We start from the raw sequence: 22,456 nt of genomic DNA, 5'->3' as shown, positions 1-22,456 counted from the left end.
CCATTTCGGTGACGTATTGGTAACTTTTAAGCAACTAAAGGCCTCTTTTTTGTTGGCCAGTGTTTATGTTTGTAAGTCCACCATCATTAGAACACTTAACAACCTTAGTGTGCATGGGTGAGTTACTGTACAAGGAGAAAGCCAATACTCTCCAAAAAGAACATTGCTGCCCATGTGAGGTTTGCTAAAGATCATGTGGACAGATTTATACTGGAAAATAATTTGACATGTGGACAAATTTAGAGGACTACTGGAAAATAATTTGACATGTGGACAGATGAGATTAAAAAAAAAACTGGTTTAAATGAGAAGATACTGCATTTCAGCATGAGAACCTTATCCCATCTTTGAAACATGGTGGTGGTAGTGTCATGCTTTGGGCCTGTTTTGCTGCACCTGGGGGTGGACAACTTGCCATCAGTGATGAAAAAATGAAATCAAAACTATACCAGTGAATTCTAAAGGAAAATGTCAGGACATCTGTCTATGAACTAAATCTCAAGAGAAAATTGGTCATACACCAAGACAACAACTGCAAGCACACAAGTCTGTCTACCAAAGAATGACTAAAAGGAACAAAATTGATGTTTTGGAATGGCCAAATTCTGACCTTAATCTAGTAGAAATGTAGAAAGACCTGAAGCAAGCAGGTCTATGATGGCTATAGAATAGGAGCAAAAATTCCTCCAATTGTTTACTTGCAGTTAATGTTGCAGAAGGGATTTGACTATAAACTAAAGAAAAGGTGGGGGGCACAGTGGCTTTGTGGTTAGCACGTTCGCCTCACACCTCCAGGGTCGGGGTTCGATTCCCGCCTCCACCTTATGTGTGTGGAGTTTGCATGTTCTCCCTGTGCCTCGGGGGTTTCCTCCGGGTACTCCGGTTTCCTCCCCCGGTCCAAAGACATGCATGATAGGTTGATTGGCATCTCTGCAAAAATTGTCCCTAGAGCGTGAGTGAATTAGAGTGTGTGTGTGCTTGTGTGTGCCCTGCAATGGGTTGGCACTCCATCCAGGGTGATGCCCGATGACGCCTGAGATAGGCACAGGCTCCCCGTGACCCAAGGTAGTTCGGATAGGCGGTAGAAGATGAATGAATGAATAAAGAAAAGGTTCACATACTTTTGCCACTCACAGATATGTAATACTGGATTATTTTTCTCAATAATTTAATGAAGTGTACTATTTTATTTTATTATTTATTTATTTATTATTTATTTTATTTAGATTTAAGACGTGTGAAAATCTGATGATATTTTGGGTCATATTTATGCAGAAATCTAGACAAATCTTAAGGGTTCACAAAGCTTCAAGCACCACTGTAAGTTGCCTCACTGAAGAATATCCCATTATAGGTTTAGTCTCCTGATGCACTTATAATAAACTCCACTCTTCTGGAAAAGCTTTCCATTATACTTTAAAGTATGTCCACATACCTTTGGCCACATACTGTATGTAACATCACTCAGCTGGCAACATTTAGCGAGTTATAGAATGATATATAATATTAAAGCAATGCATAACTCATTGCTAAAATCAATACTTAAAATACGACATGTACGTATAAATAATCAGATTATGGTTATTAATTTAAACCCTTCGCCAGTTACGCTAATTTATTTATTTACTCTCACTCATTTTCTACCGCTTATCCGAACTACCTCGGGTCACAATTTTCCAGAGATGCCAATCAACCTACCATGCATGTCTTTGGACCGGGGGAGGAAACCGGAGTACCCGGAGGAAACCCCCGAGGCACGTGGGAGAACATGCAAACTCCACACACACAAGGCAGAGGCGGGAATCGAACCCCGACCCTGGAGGTGTGAGGCGAACATGCTAACCACTAAGCCACCGTGCCCCCTTTATTTATTTATTTATTTATTTATTTATTTATTTATTTATTTACCTATCTATCTATCAATCAGAGGCTCATGTTCATAAGTAGTCAGCTGGTGTTTAATTTTCAAGCATAGATGTCCTCGTATACTAAATCTGACAAATGCCCTGATTTATTTATAGATACTGTCGTACTGTCTATATTGTCTCACATCGTCTGTATTGTCTTGTATAGTCTGTTTTGTCTTGTCTTGTATAGTCCAAGCTAAATGTATAATATAGTGTTATATATGTCTGTACTTTTGAGAGTCACAAAAAGCTGGAAGCAAATTCCTTGTGTGTGTCAACACACTTGGCCAATAAACCTGCTGATTCTGATGGATAGATAAGGCGTTGAACAACAGCAGAAGAAAATAACAAAACAAAACCCCAAAGTTTTTTGCTTTTCAATCCTAAGTGGTAAATGACAATGCCTCCCTCTATTGGTAGATGACTATAACATTGCCTTCTGTAATACACCTCACCCAAAGTTCAAGTTCAAAGCCTTTATCATCATATGCACAGTGAAAAAAAACAAGTATCCCTGTACAATGAGAAGCTTTTTTTTTTGCTATCTACACGACACGTCACAGAGAAATGTTCACAGTATTCACTTCACAAAACAATTATTTTCATTGTCAAACACTTCGACTATTTTCTTATAGCAGGACACATTTAATTTTTTGTCTTGAGTTTTCATCTTTAAAATTAGCATATTTCAAAATATTATATGTGTAATTCTTAAAAAAATATTATAGGAAAAAAAATCACTACTGACCCTTCCCACCCTGGACACAACCTCTTTCAGCTCCTTCCTTCTCTCAGGTGCTACAGTACTTTGTTTACCAAAACTGCCAGACACAGGAACAGTTTCTTTCCCCAGACAATCACCCTGATTAACAACTCACCATAATTATATTCCCTGCATCATATTTATAGGTACTGCATTATCAGAAATGTCAGTCATCACAGCATCCGTATATGTTACTGCTGCATATTGTACAAAAAGCATAATATTGCACAATGCTGCATGTTATTTGCACTACCGTGCACTCTCACACTTTATGTACATAACTGACCTGTCTATATTGTCTCACATCATCTGTATAGTCTTACATTTACCATGCAGGCATTTAGCAGACATGCTTATCTTTCAGTTTACACAACTCAAATTGTCACATCACAAACACAACACAAATTGTCACACAAATTGTATTTGTCACATATACAGACATGCAGTGAAATGCTTTAGCTTTTTGCATATCCCAGGTTATTATGAGCCTGGGGTCAGAGCGTAGGGTCAGCCATAGTACGGCACCCCTGGAGCAGGTGAGGTTAAGGGCCTTGCTCAAGGACCCAACGTTGATGTCTCAGCAGCTTGTGGGCTTGAACCCCGACCTTCTGATCAGTAACCTGAAGCCTTAACCACTGAACCATCAACTGAGCAATTGGAGGGTTAAGGGCATTGCTCAGGGGCCCAGCAATAGCAGCTCGGTCGACCTGGGATTCAAACTCATGACCTTCTGATCAGTGATCCAACACCTCAACCACTAGGCTACCACATCCCTCTTTTCATCCCACAAACAGCAGACAATCAACACAATTGGCCAACAAACTTGATTCTGAATCTGAATCTGATAGTCAGGTGCCAGTCTTTCCAACTCCAGCTATTACTAATTGAAACCGCGCTCACTAATGGCTCCACCCACCATACATATTCTAACCAATCACAATCCTCCCTGGTGTCTGTAGGCGTGGTTAACCGCGTCGGTCCAGTACAAGGTAACAGGTTGTATTTGTCGAGAGATTTACTCACTCTGGGTTGTGTGTTTGTGTCATGGAAGCTGTCACCGAAACACATTTCATCAAGGAGAACCACAGAAGTGGATAGAAAAAACACAGCAGCGAACAACTTTTAGACTTCAAATTGAATGTAGGTAAGTTAAAGCGTTTGGCAGGGTTTTGCGTTACCCGTTAGCTTGTTAGCACCGTCGCTATTTTAGAATAAAGTGCTAACTTTAGTTAACTTAAAGGGACAAATAAACGCTAACTAGCTGTTTAGCTATATATCTAACACGCCTCAGGAACTTGTAGCTTAGCCGTCACGTTGCCTGGGTGACGCACAGAGCACCAGTCTATAAAGTGACTTTATTTTTTAACGGTTTTTAACGGTTTTTAACGGTTTTTCAATTTTAAATCGCCTCTAAGTTGTTTAGTCGTATTTGTGGGAAATTAGGATTAACGTCAAGCAAGAGGATTATTGTCTCGCTGCTGGAGCGATGGTAATTTACAAGTGTTTTTCCTCTTAAACAGCCTTCTGTCTGGAGAGTTCATGTACTGTAGTTAGCTAGTCACAGGTGCACAAATCAGCCACACAGCTCCTGGTCCACCTGCGACTTTTACCTGTACACAGGTGGAACCTGACGTGGCTAACAGGTTGCTGTGCTCTGGCTGAATCCCAAATGACCTTGTGTGGAATATCTAGTGCACTGAGTACGTTAGAGGAGTCATTATTTTCATACCATGTGTAGTGTACCAAGATACCAAGGCATTGAGGATTTGGGTAGAGTTTAAAATAAAGTTAATAATGTGGAATATAATTAAAAAAAAGGTGTGGTTTTAAATCTATTGTGTCTAAATGTTGTCGTGTAATGTGTCATTGCAACTAAAAAAAAGTTTAAATAGTGTAAAAGTTTAAATAGTGTAACAGTGTAAAAGTTTGTAACCCCCCCGTTTGTTTCTTTTGGTGAGCAAAGGATGTTAAAACATGTTGTATACAAAATAGCACAACATTATTGTTGATGTAAGTTATTTTTTATTATGAAGTTAACAAATGTCCCTGTTGATATGTTGTCGTTATTGTATTTTGATAACTCGTTAATGTCAGTTTACATGAAACGATCAACATGTTTGATGTCTGTAATGAGTGCTTAAGAACCTTCGAGAGAATAAAACCTGCGAATTATTAAGATGAGCAAAATATATCAACTAGTAAATCATTAACCAAAAATTCGTAAATGTATTTAAATGAAAACATCTCGGTGGGAATAAACCCACAAAGAAAAAATTCTATAGGAGACTTTGAAGGTAAATGGAATAAAAGATCTCATTACATTTTAATGTTGTTAAATGCTTCATTACTTGCAATAATGAAAGAACACTTTTGATGTCTGTGCTAAAGGTTTTGCAATTTCTGAGTGAACGTATGCAAATTTTAACTGTAAGCTCATTAAAGATTTTAATGCGTCACTAAAGTGACTGAGAGCGCCATGCGAGGATCCATGATTCTCTATAGAGGTTTCGTTTGAAGCGCGAAACCAGTGACTCATTATACAAGTATTTGGGAATCTGTGCTGTGGCTGAACTCTATGTTGAATTTGAGCTCGAATCAACAGCATGGACTGTTGGGCTGTATTGTAGCTGTAGATCATAGTGTATTGGTGACTAGTATTCACTGTGGAAACTCAACTCTGATCCGATTTTTTGGAAGGCACAAAGCTCACTTGTGAAACGTTTAGTGTCGCAACCTTGCCGCTCCGTGCCATCTTGGTTATTGACCTGTAAATGCACAATGACGCTGATAAGCACATAGACTTTTAGAGATTCAGATCCGCCAAGTAACCCTTTCAGGAAGAAACACCTTTCCTCACCCGAGAACTAATTGTTTTCAGAGAATTTTGGAGATGGAAACTTTTCCTGGTATATCTGGTTGTGTATGTGTGGGTTTGTGTTGTGTGAGCAACACAAGAATGAAGGTTACAAAAAGAATGGTCCTCATTGTTGATATGAGACTATAGGTTATGCAGCACTAAAGCTTTCATTGTCAAGCCAATGAGGCACGTTTGGTTAAGGAGAGAGAAGAAATGCTGGTTTGTTCAAGGCTGAAAGGAGGACAGGAGCTCAGGTGACTGAGAGCTTGGAAAGGAACAAGGAATGCAGTGGGAGTTAAGCCCTCGCCCAAGGGACGTGCGATTAAGCAATAAACACACACCTGCTAATCCTGTAAATGCGAAAACTGTATTTTAGAAGAACAGCCTAATAGAAAATGTTTTAAAATGTCTGCAGGAAAGAATGGCTTGTCTTGGATATGTGCTGATGATTCCTTCAGATAAATCAATGTATCTCATGATTAATTACATTTACTACTTTCTCTTTCGGTTCCATAACCGGCTCTCGTAGTCTGACGAAGCTGAATGTCATTTTTTATAAAAGCATCTGCCTACAGGATGGCCAAGACATACATGTAAACTGTTTGCTAGCTAGTTGTTCCTCTTTTGCTGGAAATAAATCTACTCAATAAGAGATACTTCTAACGATGCCCTGGCCATCTGCATCATGTTACAGTTTGATAGATAAGAATTCAGGGAGTGCAAATTTATGGAGTTATAAATATGTAGGAATGTGAATTAACACAAAGCTGACAAGTCAACACATTTTTGGATCGGTCAGTTTTCCATAGATGTCTTAATCTAGTTAAATTTTGTTACTTAGTATTTATCACTGACTGCTTCTTCAATGGTTATTGACCAAGCCCTGATTTTATTTATTTTTTCTTTTTTTGTTTCTCCTTAAATGCATTTCACATGATTTAACTCTTTAGCTAATGACTAACAATGTCATTGGCTGAATGCAGTGTGCTAGTAGAGGAAAGACAAAAATCCATAGGACTGCAGCACTTCAAGACCAGAGTTTGACAGTCTTGTTTACAAATGGGTCAAGAGAGAAGTTTAGCTATATTATTAGAAGCTCTTGTAAACAAAGTTCAAATTCAATGGTTGAGGTGTTGTAGCATCGCCCTATACACCTGCATTGACAACACGTCCTTTAAATGCAGATCTTTCCCACTGGCAGTTTTGTCTGGAACAAAGCATTGGTTTGTATGAAAATTTTATGTGAAAGGTGTCTGTGTCCGTCCGTCCGTCTGTCCCCGTGTCTGTCCGTCTGTCTGTCCCCGTGTCTGTCCGTCCGTCTGTTCCCGTGTCTGTCCGTCCGTCTGTCCCCGTGTCTGTCCGTCCGTCTGTCCCCGTGTCTGTCCGTCCGTCTGTCCCCGTGTCTGTCCGTCCGTCTGTCCCCGTGTCTGTCCGTCCGTCCCCCTGTGTGTGTGTGCGCGTACGAATATGCTGTGAACCTACTCTAATGATGTCAGGTGCAGTCAAGCCTGCAGTGTGAGAGAGTTTAGTGCTGTGTGCAGACAGTTTGCTAGTGTGATGATAATAATAGTGTGATTCATTCTGCAGTCCATCATATTCACTTTGATTTCCATAGTAAGGTTGATGTTTGCATGCAATGCTCCTTATACATTTGCATTTTAGCACACTCGTGCAGTCTGGCTCCTTATGGGAGCAAGCTCGTATTTGTATAGTATGTTTAGTCATATTATAGAATCATACTGTGTATGGTATCATGCATATAAAATCTAAAAAAAGGAGAGAAATTCAAAATATAGATAACTCAAAAAGGGGGGAACAAACATTGTCACAAGCTGCACCAAACAGATTACTATTATATACTTTACATTTAGCTTGGACTATACAAGACAAGACAAAACAGTCTATACAAGACAATACAAAACAGACTACACAAGACATGTAGATAAGAGATTCATGCTAGAGAATTAGGGACTAGCAAATACCTACAAGAGACCAGGCTCAATAGCAGAGCAGACAGTGCAGTCAGTGTTCTTGGGCTTTCCACCAGGTTTTCTGCCCTACTTCACTGTAATAAAGATATGAGATGGTCTCTTGCCTGCCTCCATTACCCCGCACTCCTCCCTACTGGGATCGTCTATTCACCGTGAGTGCTGAATGCTGTCACTGTTTGCCTGTGTACTAACACACCATGAGGAAGTGTACAGATTGACCAGTTTCTGGTTTGGCATTGACCCTTTGCTGCACTGAGAAATTGGCAGTCATATTTAAATTGTTTCGATCTGCCATTGCTTAATAAATATATGAAAGTTCAGCAGAAACAGTGGTAGCATATTTTATATACGTTATGCCATTTTAAAAGTATGCAAAGATTTATAATACATTCAAACTATACACCTTTTCAGTACACTCATGTTGGTGCCATAGTGACTCGCAAGCAGTGTGTGGGCAATTCTGCCAAAAGAAGTCTCTGTTCTCGGTGCTTGCAGGACTGAAGTGTTTTCTCACACACTCGATTCACTGCTCCACATTTCATGAATACCTACAATCCAAAAACTAAATGATGGCAACTTTGTCTCATGTCCCTCCAAGATTAAAAATTTTTGCCATTGCAGAAATGAACACAAACTTAAAGCAATTGTTGAAAATTACTGCAGATTTTATAAATATTTTGGTACATCCTATGCCCCACCCCACACACCCCCACCCGAAGCCGCTCACTGATTAAGACTCCAAAAGTTTGTTTAAAACCTCATGATTCACGATGGATCGATTCCCTTAGTGTGTCACCTGAACACACGCTTTGTTAAAAGGGACGAGGCTAATAGAAAGTCTGACTTTGTACAGAAAGGAGTTAACAAGGCCGCCTTCTCCTTTGTTCAGCGTCACAAACTTAATAATGTGGAGTTGAAACAAAGATGGTGCTTCCCTACAAAAAAAAAAACGAAGAATCTTGCTGTTAGGTGTGCATTCGTGTGCTTCCAGAAATGTTTCAGTAACAACGTTCACAGGCAGCTGTCATCACCTGGAATGCAATGGTAGTTTTTTTAAGCTTTTAAACTTCCCCAAGAAGCAATTCGTCCCAGGAACGCAAGAGTAGTTACACATGAGTGTATTAATGCATCAAACTTAAGTGGATTATGAACTGATTCATGTTTGCGGATCAGTTCATAATGGAATGTGTAAAAGAAAGGAAACACTTTTTATCAGTTTCCCCAACAGCCAAGGTCAGCAATCAGGTGTTTATGATACTTTGTGTGGTAAGAGAGTGCTTGTAGTTCAGCGTGTTCAGGGAAACATAGAAATAGGCCATGGTCACTTAATCATACTCTGCACCTGAGCAGAATTTATAATGTATTTTTTTTTTTGCCCTAAGACTCTCTCTTTTTTGCCTATTCAGCTCAGTAGTTATTCTCAACTAATAAAGAATTAAAGCACTACAGCATCTTTATTCATTTTTTCCCCCAATAAACAGATTTGTATTATATTGTAGTTTCTTTTAGGGGTGCACAATTAAAAAAGCTGGCTGTCCAGGACAAGTGCAGTGCTTTTCATGCCTGGGCCAACATTTTCTTATTCACAACGGACAGTTTTTAATGTGCATAGCTACATTTAGACATAATGACGACGGAACACCTCAAACCTATAAGTGTTGCACGCTCTACTTGTTCCGAAGATCACGCTACACACAGTGGGCAAAGTGAAACATGGTTGGAGGCAAAAAGTCTTTCACTATATTGCACAGGTTTCACTGTCCGGGGTCTTGGTGAATTTTGATATGTCCAACACCCAATCTTTATTGCATCTGTAACACTTTTTTAAAACAAAGTTAAAGCTATGCTAGGCTTTATTATGCAGTGATTGAAATCAAACGTATCAGAACACAAAGGCATGTAGAAACACTGACTAAAGCGAGCTAAATAAATTCAGTGCAAACCGTGTCACGTAACTCTTCACTATCCCAGTCGACACTAACATATAAACATTTAGCTGGAGGGCACAGGGACCCAGATATGATTATGCAATGCTTGCTAGATTTAATGGTCACCTCTCTGTCAAACCTAAGGCCGAGGAAAAAAGTTGTGTGGTTGTGTGCTTCCCCAGGAGTTATTTCTCCATAAATAAATACTTCACAATATGTTTTGAATGTTTGCTTTGAATAGAAATTTACAGTAACAGTCATACTGTATGTCTAATTGACAAAAATGTTCAATATTTTTCTTTGTACCTTTTGGAAATAAATAGTCTATGGTTGTTGTTTTAGCGTTTTTTGGATCCAGAATAAAGGCTGAGACTATTTCACTAAACTGTAATACTGAGCCGATTCTCCTGCCGAATAGTCACATGATGGTGAGACCTTTAACTGCACTGGCTGCCAACTCCACTGCTTCACATTCTTATAGTAGATTCAGCTACACACACACACACACACACACACACACACACTGGTTCGCTGTGAAAGCGGTAGTGGATAGATATTAGAGATGTGGTTTGTTTAGGTATACAGGACATTAGAGGACACTGTGATTTGTTGCTGTATTCATACTAAAGAAGAAGTCATTTGAACGTGTGTGTGTGTGTGTGTGTGTCTATGGAAAAGAGCGAGAGGTGTGTCTCCAGACTAAACAGGTGCTTGCCTTTTTATCACCACAGTGAACTTTGATAAGTCCAGAGTGCCAAACTCTTTTTAATTCTTTATCATTTTTCTTTGCGGTTGTTCACTTCTATTTTTGTACTTTTTTTCCTCATGATTGCGCTCATAAATAATTAAAAATCTGTTTTAAACACAGTCAAATGGTTTCCTTTCTGAATTGGCATTTCTTATTTGCTGGAATGTGACTAGTCACATTACTGTAACACAATCACATTCAGTCTGATGCCATGGCATGTCAAAACTGCCAAATCCAGTCAATGCAGACACACACACACACCCTGGAGTCTTGAACAAAGACAACATGTTGATGGATTATAATGTCAGAGACCGACACACCCATTGCACTTTAATCTCACCACTGTCACATCAACGCGGAGTTTCTGACGTTTAAGGAAGTGCCGCCATATATGCAGTGCTATTATATATTTCCACTAAAGATAATTTCTGCTAATTGAAGCCATATATGCTGATATCTGAAACTCTAAAGCCATTTTGACGTGTTGGAGTTGGTTTTTTGAGATCAGGAAGGTGCGACTGCAATACGAAGAAGTTGCTAAATAAATTTATTCTACAGTGGTGTGGAAAATTGTTAAATATTTATTTATTTATTTTTTTTTTTTGCCTGTTTGTCACACTTTGTTTCAGATCATCAACACAAGCCCTCTTATTGCTAAGGTTGGCCCAACCAGTTATTAGGTTTAGGGGCAAGCACTTTTTCACACAGGGCCATGTAGGTTTGGATTTAGTTTTCTCTAAATAATAAAAACATTTAAAAACTTCATGTTGTATTTACTTGTTATCTTTGACTGACTAATATTTAAATTTGTTTGATTATCTGAAACATTAAAGTGTGACAAACATGCAAAAAAATTAAATATTTAGGAAGGGAGCAAACACTTTTTGACACCACTGTATATGTGTGAAAGTAATGATGTAGTCATGGCCTAAAAAAATCGCGTCCACAGTTCCACCAAACTCGGACCCCTGCCTATAGGTATTAGATGGTGAGAAGAACGTTTGCACTCTTTGCTACTTCCACATTGGAGTCCTTATTATGACTATTATTACTATTGATGAAAACTGGTGAATGAGAAAATAAGCTCTTGTAATCGTTCCCCTGCAACAAGAAGGTGGCACGACACTCCTAACTTCTAACCAAAATAAAAACAAAACCCTGCCAGCTAAGAAATCAGCATAAAAAATATGGCAATGTAATGTATGTTTCATGAACATTGGTCCACTTTGGCTAAAGTAGAATTCGACAAGTGTAATTAAACACCTGCTGCACAAACAACTATTATTATTATATGGTCTGTTGCAGTGATAAACTCACTGTCTAAGCCTAAATACGGGCTCCGTACAAGTACTCATTTAGAGCCATTTTAATGTTTAGTTCACATATAATGCTGAGGTTGTATTTAACCTTCATGTGTGTGTACTGCAGTAACACAGAGAGCCGACGTGCCAAACCATGATAATAATAAAAAAACACTTCAAAGCTCCATTTACTCAAACACTAGTTATTTTTATACTTTTACAACAAACCAACAGTAGGCACAGGCTCCCCGTGACCCGAGGTAGTTCGGATAAGCGGTAGAAAATGAATGAATGAATGAACAAACCAACAGTCTTTCTGCTGATAATGTTTGTAACTGATTGATTTCTGCTGTTTTTATACTATTAGTAGGTTGCGTTGAGCTCATTTGTACATAAAGAACGAGCTACAGAATTGAAGCGACTCACCTACAGTCATTTACATACCAGTTGTTATTATAGCTTTAAATAGCAATAATTACTACAGCTTGGCACATTTCCATGTCTCAATTTTGCAGAGAGACTGTTGGAAAGAATGGCTGCTTCCTCGTCAGCTTTACTTGACCTTTGTGTGACACATTCAGTGAAGAAAGAGTAATAATACATTAGTGATGCGATTATTGGTCAGCAAATTCGGCTATTAGAGCAACAAGTGAATCTATTATGATGGGGGGACACTAATAAATGAAAGTTGATGGGAATAATCATTTGATCTAGTTGAATTCCCATGTTATGGATGATATGGTCTTCTATGGGCCCCTTATAAGAACAAACGTGTCTTTTTGTTTGTTTGTTTGTTTTTTTTTTTTTGTTTTTTTTTTTTAATAGCCAATTTCCATATTTCATGATGCCGCTTGGAAAAACTTCAGGTCTCACTGATAAATGACACTCTTCAAGGATGACTTATCAATGATCGTAGTGAATAGTGTGCATGCATAGAACAGTTTGCTACAATATTAATAGGGCCTAATTACATTACGATGGTCCTGGTGTCCACTATAAAAGACATTCATAAAAAGGTTCATATTTTGAGAAACAGACAATTTAACTGCTTTCAGATCTAAATCTTTTGTTCTCCTGACACTTTAATAAACAAGAATGTATTTGATGATGATGGGGTTAAAAAAAAAAAAAAAAACAGCATTTAAAAAAAATGTTGCCATCCCAGCCTTTCACATGACATCACTAGAAAGCCCAGGATGTGCTATCACACAGCAGGAATTGATGAAGTAGCTCAAAAGTCAATGGGTGGGGACTCTTGTCAGTTATCTACTGTACAGTATGCTTATTACTATTGATTATCAAGATTACAAAGTTTTATTGTTCTGTAGTTGTTTAAAGTTTTAATCGAGTTCTAGGTAATGGGTAGCATTGCAGTCTCACAGCTCCAAGTCCTCCATCCAATCCTGAGCTCATGTTGCTGTCTGGGTCGAGTTTCACATGTGTGTCTTGTGTCTTTGTGGGTTTCCTATAAAGTTCTCCAGGTTGGAGATTAATTGATAGACCTTTTTCCCCGTCTCTTCCAGCATGTCTGCATCTGCCTCGGGTAGAAAAACCCCAGTGGATTATGGGGTTCAGATCCGCTTCATAAACGACCTGCATGAAACAGGAGGTGGTGGTGGAGGCGGAGGTGGAGGAGGAGGACGTCGAGACGGCTCGGGGAAATCCTCGTCCCGTTATGGTGTGGCTGTCAGGGTGCAGGGCATCGCGGGCCAGCCATATGTAGTGCTCAAGGATGGAAAGAAGGGAGATTCTTATGGAGTGCAGCTCCGAACCCCATCTTACAGCAGCTTGCCCAGGTAACACAAACACATTTAACATACAACATGTAACTTTACACTATATTGTGCTAATGAAGTGAACCAAGCTAATGAAGAGCACGGTGCTGATCGTGAAGAAGCTGCACGTTATGCTAACTTTTGTTGTTTTTTTTTTTTTATAAAGAAAAAAGGCAACAACTCTTAGCAACAACTCTGCAGTCTTTAGTAAACAGATTTTACCACAGTGTTTTTGAAATCCCTTATTTTCTTTAACAGCACTTCTACAGACTTCTACAACATTAAATGTAACTACAAATGTTATTTTAACTGTAAGCTGAATAGAACCTTTCCTTATTGTACTGTATTATTTCTGTCCCCATAGGAGGCGGGAGGATGAAATAGAGGACAGCCAGTATCTTCCCACCTCAGACGGCAGCGTGTTGCGACGGGCTCAGTCTCACGGCTCTCTACTGGACCGAGAGAGTGACTACAACGACACAGAGTTCAGGCGTCCTAATGGAGACGGCCGATCCGGGAGCTACGACAACTTAGAAGGAGGGATGGGTGCAGGGGTTGAAAGGAACCGGTGGAGAGGCTCCCACCAAGCAGGGCTGAACGGCTCTTTAGAGCAGGAAAATCTGAGAGGAAGGAACAGTTACTACGAATCTTCTTCCGACGTTGTTAATCCATCACAGGAGAGACGCACCAAAAATGGAGGAAGCAGTTCGGTCGGACAAGTCGGCAGTGTCAGAGGCTCCTCTAGGGGAAGCACTGCTGGTGTCAAAGCAAGAAACGGGCCTAACACTGTAACTCCCGTCCTTTCTCCTGCTCAGTTGGTGCCTCCAAAAGAATACGCATCTCCTCCGACTTCCTCATCCGTTTCGGGATACAACAGACCGAGCCGAAACTCTGAATCTGTGGCCAAGATGACGGCTGTGCCTTCCTCTGGTTTAAATGATAATTGGACAGCAGTAGATGCTCATGTAAGTGGTGTGTCTATCTAAAGCCATCGATTATAAATCAGCTTCTCATTTCTTTTAATTCGCATGGATCCATTGCCTGTATGGAACATCTGCACATTTGAGCTGGGTTTTCTTCAAACTGTGGAACCATTCTGTAATTATTGATAGTAGTATAGAATGTCTGAAAAACGCACTGGATTTGCACTGTGCACTGTATCTCGATCTCTAATACCTAGAACTCGAGATCCTTATACAGTAAGTAGTACCTGTAGGATAATCACTCGTACTCGATGCTAGCAACATAAATCAATTCCAAAATACAAGTGTGTTAACGCAACGAACGTGACCGTGTGTAGCTTATAAGGCGCATGCTTTGAATTTCTACAAACTTAAACATTCATTCATTCATTCATTCATTCATTTTCTACTGCTTATCCGAACTACCTCGGGTCACGGGGAGCCTGTGCCTATCTCAGGCGTCAAACTTAAACAAACAAACTTAATCACAAAGGAATAAATCTGCAATCTTTCCCATAGCCATTTGAATTGGGAGGTGCAAATACAACAGAGCTGCAGTTCACCTCCCTTCTCTGGCCTCCGTAGCGCAGAGAGTTGGCCATGAGCAGCTATTTATCAGACCCTTTACCCACCAGTATACTTATTTTTTTTTTTACATTCTCTTAGCCAAAGTTGATCAATTAGATTCAGGAATTTTGTGGTTTTATAGAATTATTACAATTACTCGTGTGTATACATACACAGCCCATGTATTTTTAAAGGATTGCACCATAGACAATTACACACTTACATATCCCAGTTTATTTCTATAAGTTGGTCTATACTGAGCCTTTTTTTAATGATCATGTTCTACCAACATTATAATAATGATTCATAAGGCTGGTTTGTTCTTCTTAGAAGTTTTTGCATCTGTGCTCTGCATATTCTTTATACGTGAAGTACTTGTATTTGTGCTCTAAGTATCCTGATTTAAAATCTGTGCCTGCACAATGCCTGGTTTAATTAGACTGCTTTCTTATTGAAATCCCTGGATGCAGTAGAAACATTTTATTTCACTCTCATTCGCAAGTAGCTGGAACGTAACTGTAGCAGGTCACAGAAATCTGATCCAGCAGACTGGCCCTGTGCTACCGAGTAAATGTGACTTGGCTTACTGCGCGGGTGTCTGCTGACAGACTCCGTATTCAAATTGCAGGGTGAGAGTAACGGGTTGGACGACGAGTTCAAGAAGGATTTACACAGCTCGTTATGGGACGAATTAATGTACCTGCGTGGTTTAAATGTGGTCTTGCAGTGATATGAACGTAAAAATTAAGATTCAAGGTGGTGGTGATTTTTGATTTTTTTTTGCATTAGATTCATTTGTTAATAAAGACTAAGCAATAAGTCAAACCCGAAGTGACGATAGAAATGAACGGAGCATGAGGATAGGTATGATGCACTAGTTGTTATACTTTTTCGTTTTTTTGTAAGTGTGCGTGCATGCTTCTGAATCTTGTATAACACAGGTAGTCTCTGCTTTCTGTTTTCAGGTGACTCCTGATCTTTTGAGGGATCAAAGTCAGAGCTCCGGGTCAGAGTTCAGCAGCGAGGAGGATCAGATCCAGCAGATAATCTATGGTGTTCTACGTCAGGGGTAAACCTGCAGCATTGATAAAATTACATAATGAAACATCATTCATGTCTGTCTATGAAACAAATGCATACCAAAAAGTGAAATTTTTCAGCATTTATTCATTTTTATTCATGTTTGTTTTCAGTCTTGAATGTTTTTGTTTTATTTGTGCTATAGTAATATAGGATACTCTGACGTTTGCCTTTAGAATTTATAAACTTGATCTCTCCGTTCTGTTGCCTCTAGGAGCAACGACAGCGACGCTGTAATCAAACGCAGAGTCCGACTCATCTGCGATAAGATCCAGGGGCTCAAGGTATGGCACATGCTTCAGTTTACACCCTGTAACTTTAACCACATCCCTGCAAGTAACTGAATGTAGAGTACCTTTTGAATATCTCTGTGTGTGGACGTACAAAATGGCAATTGTGCTTTTATTCCTTCCTGATTATTTAAATGTCAAAAAATTATATAAATGTCATCAACACACTTGGACCATAATAAGGCTGATTTTGTTATTACACCCCCCCTTAATTATTAACCCCACCGCATAATTGAATCGTACTACAATATTCAACATACACCGGTACAATATAGTATCAGTTTAGGTGTTGTTTAAAATTCCAGTTTCTAGAAAGTTATCATTTTCTATAGTGTACAACTGAACATCTCATCAGGTGATTTTGTCAGTACAGACATTTGCATTTTCACTTTACAAAACAATGCGTTCTCCAGGCAAAAGCAGAACTTATTTATGCAAAAATAAAGAACTGTAGCTCTGTTGCTCCTGGTAATCATATGAATGTTTGGAGACTCGAAGAGTGTTTGAATTCCCGTGCACATTCTGAGTGACCTGAAGAGTGAGAGCTGATTTATGACTTGGACCGTTTTCTCTCAAGTTGGCACAGAACACGTCTCCTGAAACCCATCAGTGTTGAAGTGAGCATTACAGTAATGGCTGTCTGAGAGTTGGCTTCTCTCCCTGTGCTAGAATGAACTGGCTGCAGATCAGACAGCTGAGCCCTGTTTAGAGCGAGTACAGCTTGGCACATAGCCACTTCAAAACACACACTGCCCTTGATAACTCGTATCTGTGTGTCCACTAATTTGGAACATCACAGAGGGTTTTTTTTGTTAAACACAGACAGTTTATCCTCACTGACAGTAACACAGTGTATCTAGTCTGGCACTTTAATAGATGAGTCTAAAGTAAATCAGCTGTGTAGCGAAGTAATTGGCTGTGCCTCAATAAATCAGTGGCCGCCTTAGTACACTGTAATCACACAAGTGATTCAGAGAGGTGATGCGTCTCAGACGGATCAGCTTGGGTACTGCGCTCAGAAGTTGCATACACTTGCATTTAAAAGCTTAATATTTGGACATTGATGCTTGTTGGAGCTGCTCTCACTAACTTTTTACCTTTTCTGTAAATAATAGCTTTCTGTAATTTTTTTTTATCTTACATAAGTGACGAGAGACATTAGGAGGAGTTTTAATTATTATTTTGGTTATTGAAGCACTAATTTTTAAAAATGTATTGCTTGGGGAAAAGAACACCATACATCCCTTGTTTACAGTCAGGACCAGCTGATCACCTTCCAACACCGAAGGAAGTCTCGGGGGGGAAAGGGGTAGGGGAAGGAGGACAAGACAACGGAAGGCAGAGGTACAAAGGGAAATAAAGCTATATATTCCTTCAGTCGTCTTGTGAGATCCCTGGCGAATAAATTGGATGAGTTTAGCAGTGTGTGTTTTAAAGAGACATGGCAAAACAGAGATATCTCTGTCCTTAATTTTACCATCAAACTGATTTTAATTGTGCGGGTCGGACAGGGACTGCATTATAAGTGGTAAGCAGAAAGGTTTGCTGTTTACGTGGATACTAATTTGCTGGCTGTGAGGCTGCGCCATACTGTCTGCAAAGGAGGTTTCACATGTTCTTGTTGTGTGGTGTACATTCCACCCTCCACCAACCCGACGTCAGCATGCGACCTCATTCACAGCGTCACTGGAAAATTGCAGTCTAAACATTCTAGTGCTTTCATTAAATTCACCCGAGATGACAATCATGTTTCCATGGAAATAGTACACACGGAATGTGAGCCACACAACAATAGAGAATAACTCCTTGGTCTTGCATACAGCTCTTTGCCCCTCCCTCCTCTAAGCCATGCTCTGGCTCACCTCAAACAGTGCTGTAGCATTGTATGTACGCTCACCTGGATAAACCAGCGAGCACTGTGAGAGTCATGTTCTTTGGTTTCTCCAGTGCTTTTGACACCATCAGGCACCCCACAGGGGACAGTTCTCTCTCCCTCCTTCTTTACTGTTGACACCACAGGTTTCAGACAGAGTCCTGCCATCTACAGAAGATCTCTGATGACTCTGCACTAGTGGAATGTATTAGTGACTGTGAAGAGAATAACTGGCTGGGAGACTTAGGACAGTAATCGAGAAATAATTTGATGACAAATTTTTTCAACTAAATGTGACTAAGACATAGGAGCTGATTGTGGACCCGAGAAGGTGGAAGGTACCTGTGATGGGATACTGACCAATGCCAAACAACTCCTCCTACCCACTTAACAACTGACTGGTTAGTCTGAGGAGTACGTTCAGTGGCAGTAATACAACCACACTGCCACCTGCCACAATTCACCACAAAGTCCTCTCTTTGAGTAGTAAATACTTGGTTCATGATATCGATTGCATGGCTCTTTTATTATACAAGTTTAATAGTTTGACCAATTTATCTGCAATACTTTTTCAGTGCAGTAACTTGTATAACTTAGTCTGATTTTTCTGTCGTCTGATTCATTGCTCTCACATATTCGAACAGTGTATTTCCATAAGATTTTAAATTCCCATATTTTTAACTGTATATGTGTTTTTAGATTTTACTTTAAATTGTGTTGTGAGCTACTGCAACTTACGTTTCCACAAGGGGATCAATAAAGTGTACTGGTTTTGGGTTTGGCCTATTTTTCTTTCTTTTTTATTTTGCCATTAGGCCATAACTGAAATCTCTCACTATGTTGATGCTGAACGGATTGTTGAGCACACAGAAGCTGAGTATATTCAGTTACTATGTTTGCTAATTCCTGTTTTTCCTGTAATTTCCTGTTTGTTACAGCACCTGCCTCCTGTCTGAAAAGAACTCCTATCCCCTAAGTAGAATATCCAGTCCCTCCAGGATTTAGATCACATTAAAAAAAGATTCTCACAAAATTGAAAGCACAGGATTCTTCTTTTAAACAATTACCAGTGAAGACACACATGTCATTTCTTTCTATAATAGCTGAACTCATGTTAGAGACAGGATTTGATGAAGGCTGTGGCTGAATGTCTGTTGTGATGACTTCACCCGAAGCGTCTGTTTGATGTTGCATTAATTTCTGCACTCGCAAAATCCCAAAAATCCCTGAGGAACAAAATATGCGCTCGCATTCTTTATTTAAGTTTTCCCATACCAGCCTGTGCGAATGAACATATTTCTGTCTGCAGTATATTAGAAGTCCAAAGACTATGGCGGCTTTACACTTTAACATTTACTCTGACTTTGTTTGTAGATCAACCAATCAGAACTTGTGCTTAAGGAACAGCTGGAACAGAGTCTGGATGAAAATATTAATCTGCAGGAACAGCTGATCAGGAAGAAGACTGAATTAGATCAGGCCCATTCTGAGTAAGACCGAAACCTCACACAACTTTCACAGCATTTTGGGTTTGGTGCCAAGAATAAGGTCTGTGAAACGCATCAGTAACAATGTGTTTGTTGTGTTTCTCTGTCTGACTCAGGATGATTCAGTTGCGTATGGAGAGGGAGAATGCGGAGTCTCGTGTAAGACAGCTAGATGACCAGCTTGCAGGGATGCAGGAGGAGCTGAGGAGGGAGACGGACAACAGAGCAGACGGTGACATGCTGCAAGAGGTACGCCTTTGTTTTTACTGTCTGGAATGCTTGCATTGAAGAATAAGGACAACTTTACAACCGTCAACTACATCTAGTTCCACTGATAAAACTGGTTTGTGCCTGAGCTTCAGTTTAGCAAAATTAATAAACCACAAGCAGAGACCATTTAAATTTGACCTCAGATTAAAACTTTACACACTGGTACTTCTCTGAGTTTTTCTACTTCTAATAATAGTATAATAATAATAATAATAATAATAATAATAATAATAATAATAATAATATTATTATTATTATTATTATTATTATTATTACTACTACTACTGTTATTGTTAATAATAATAATAATAATAATAATAATAATAAATAATAATAATATTAATAATAATAATAATAATAATGAAGAAGAAATGTTTGGGAATAATGAAATGAAGCGAGTCCTACATACTGTAGATGCCTACTGGATATTACATAAAATGTTAGCAAATAGGAAAATGAGCCATTCAAGCTTAAAGACTCTTAACATGTAACATAAACTGCTACTTAGTTGGTTGCATTTTCTAAGTGTTTTCTAGGCTTGGGTGTTTTTTATTTTTATTTTTATTAGTGTTCTAGGCAGCCATACTCTGTGTATTTTGCAAGCAATATGTTGTACATACATTTAGACCTACAGTGTCCCGTGATGATATAAATTAAGCATTTACAGTACATATAAATCACATACTTGTATTCTACATGTACAGATAAAACATAAGGGCAATTTAATACTGCTTTTAATCACTTTGAAACGGTGCTCAGGAGTTGCTGGCGCTGCGCCGTGAGCTGGCTGAAATGGCAGCGCTGCATCAGAGACAGGAGGACACTCTGAGACAGAGAGAGCGAGAGCTGACTGCACTGAAAGGTGCCCTGAAGGACGAGGTGTCCACCCATGACCGAGAGATGGAAACGCTTCGACAACAATACAGCCAAGACATGGAGAAACTAAGGGCCAGCATGGCGCAGGTTTCACAGGTACACACACATGCGCACACACACACCCACACAAACAAATACAATTAGTTAAGCAGACCTGAGGACCTAAAGTCTGACTCTAATCAAACTAAAACAATAAATCACAAACATGTTCCATCTCTATTTGCATGTACAGTAAATATAGTATAATATGATTTTAGAGCTGTGCTGTTATCAGTTGCCATTAGAGATGATTTAAACACTGAGAATGTGTTACTAAATGAATTTTCTTTTATCGCTTTTTTCCAGTCTCAGGCAGGCATAGAAGCAGAGCGCCAGCGAGTGAACTCTACAGTGCGCTCCCTACAGCAACAGGTGGAGGAAAGCAAAGAGGAAGGGAGCCACTGGAGAGAGCAGTTCCAGACCACCAGAGATGAGCTCCGCAACACCAAACAAGAGTGAGAGCTTCTTTTTATTTATTTAAAAATATTCAATTCAATTCAAGTTTATTTGTATAGTGCTTTTTACAATGGACATTGTCACAAAGAAGCTTTACAGAACATAAATGTAGAACAAAAGATAAACATAAGGAGTAGTATAAAGAATTAATATAATAAAAATTCAAGATATATACAGTATAGTTCAGTGTGTATGTATGTATATGTATTTGTCCCCAATGAGCAAGTCTGAGGTGACTCAGGCAGCAGTGGCAAGGAAAAACTCCCTTAGATTGGTAAAGGAAGAAACCTTGAGAGGAACCAGACTCAAGGGGAACCCATCCTCATATGGGTGACACTAGATGGTGTGGTTACAAATATACAAGTATCACAGAGTCCAACTGGAGCTGGTAGATCTGTAGATGTCTCAGGATTCTCACAGAGTCGGCCTCATCTCAGCGGAGGTCAAAAAAATCGCATGGAAGACGATCGGAGCTGGTACAATGTCTGGATGCCTCGGCATGGGTAGAAAAAGAGAAGGGCAGTGCAGAGGGATTAACATATCGGCTGTTCATAAAAATGTGCAAGTCTAGTGTACTAGTGCACAATATAATGGCATGTGTTATGTGTACGCCTGACTAAAGAGATGAGTTTTTAATCTACATTTAAACTGGGAAAGTGTGTCTGAGCCCCGAACACCATCAGGAAGACTATTCCAGAGTTTGGGAGCTAAATAAGAAAACGCTCTACCGCCTTTAGTAGACTTAGATATTCTGGGAACTACCAGAAGTCCTGAGTTTTGTGATCTCAGAGAGCGTGAAGGATTGTAATGTGTTAGAAGACTAGTTAGATACGTGGGAGCTAAACCATTAAGAACCTTGTATGTAAGTAGCAGCAGTTTGTAATCGATTCTAAACTTAACAGGTAGCCAGTGTAGAGATGATAAAATTGGGGTTATGATCATACTTTCTTGTCCTAGTGAGAACTCTGGCAGCTGCATTTTTGTCTAACTGTAGCCTATTTATTAAAGATGCAGGACAACCACATAGTAATGCATTACAATAGTCCAGTCTAGAGGTCATGAAAGCATGAACTAGCTTCTCAGCATCAGATACAGACAGCATGTTTCTCAGCTTGGCAATATTTCTAAGGTGGAAGAAGGCTGTTTTTGTAGTATGGGCAATATTATTTTCAAAAGACAGGTTGCTGTCTAATATAACACCCAGGTCATTCACTGTCGAGCTAAGAAGTAACAGTACATCCCTCTAATTGGAAGTTAAATTGTGAGAGTTTCTGTGTACTGGTTTT

General features: G+C 39.4%; 1 protein-coding gene across 2 annotated transcripts in view; it reads left to right on the top strand.

Moving 5' to 3' along the window:
- Window positions 1–3,644: 3,644 nt before the first annotated feature.
- Window positions 3,645–22,456, top strand: part of LOC132846162 (cingulin) — a 34,957-nt gene continuing 16,145 nt past the window's right edge. Inside the window, exons 1-9 of one of the 2 annotated variants that reach the window (XM_060870750.1) lie at window positions 3,645–3,810; window positions 13,019–13,291; window positions 13,635–14,235; window positions 15,765–15,868; window positions 16,094–16,163; window positions 19,417–19,532; window positions 19,646–19,778; window positions 20,559–20,771; window positions 21,021–21,169. In XM_060870750.1, coding sequence (XP_060726733.1) covers window positions 13,020–13,291; window positions 13,635–14,235; window positions 15,765–15,868; window positions 16,094–16,163; window positions 19,417–19,532; window positions 19,646–19,778; window positions 20,559–20,771; window positions 21,021–21,169 — 1,658 coding nt within the window. In that variant the 5' untranslated portion in view covers window positions 3,645–3,810; window position 13,019. Of the gene's footprint in view, window positions 3,815–13,018; window positions 13,292–13,634; window positions 14,236–15,764; window positions 15,869–16,093; window positions 16,164–19,416; window positions 19,533–19,645; window positions 19,779–20,558; window positions 20,772–21,020; window positions 21,170–22,456 lie in introns of both variants that reach the window. The other variant, XM_060870749.1, reaches the window with a different exon arrangement.

The sequence above is a fragment of the Tachysurus vachellii genome, chromosome 5, assembly GCF_030014155.1.
Source record: "Tachysurus vachellii isolate PV-2020 chromosome 5, HZAU_Pvac_v1, whole genome shotgun sequence".
Taxonomy (NCBI): Eukaryota; Metazoa; Chordata; class Actinopteri; order Siluriformes; family Bagridae; genus Tachysurus; species Tachysurus vachellii.
Note: the sequence above shows the minus strand (reverse complement) of the source record. Positions and strands in the feature narration are given on the sequence as shown.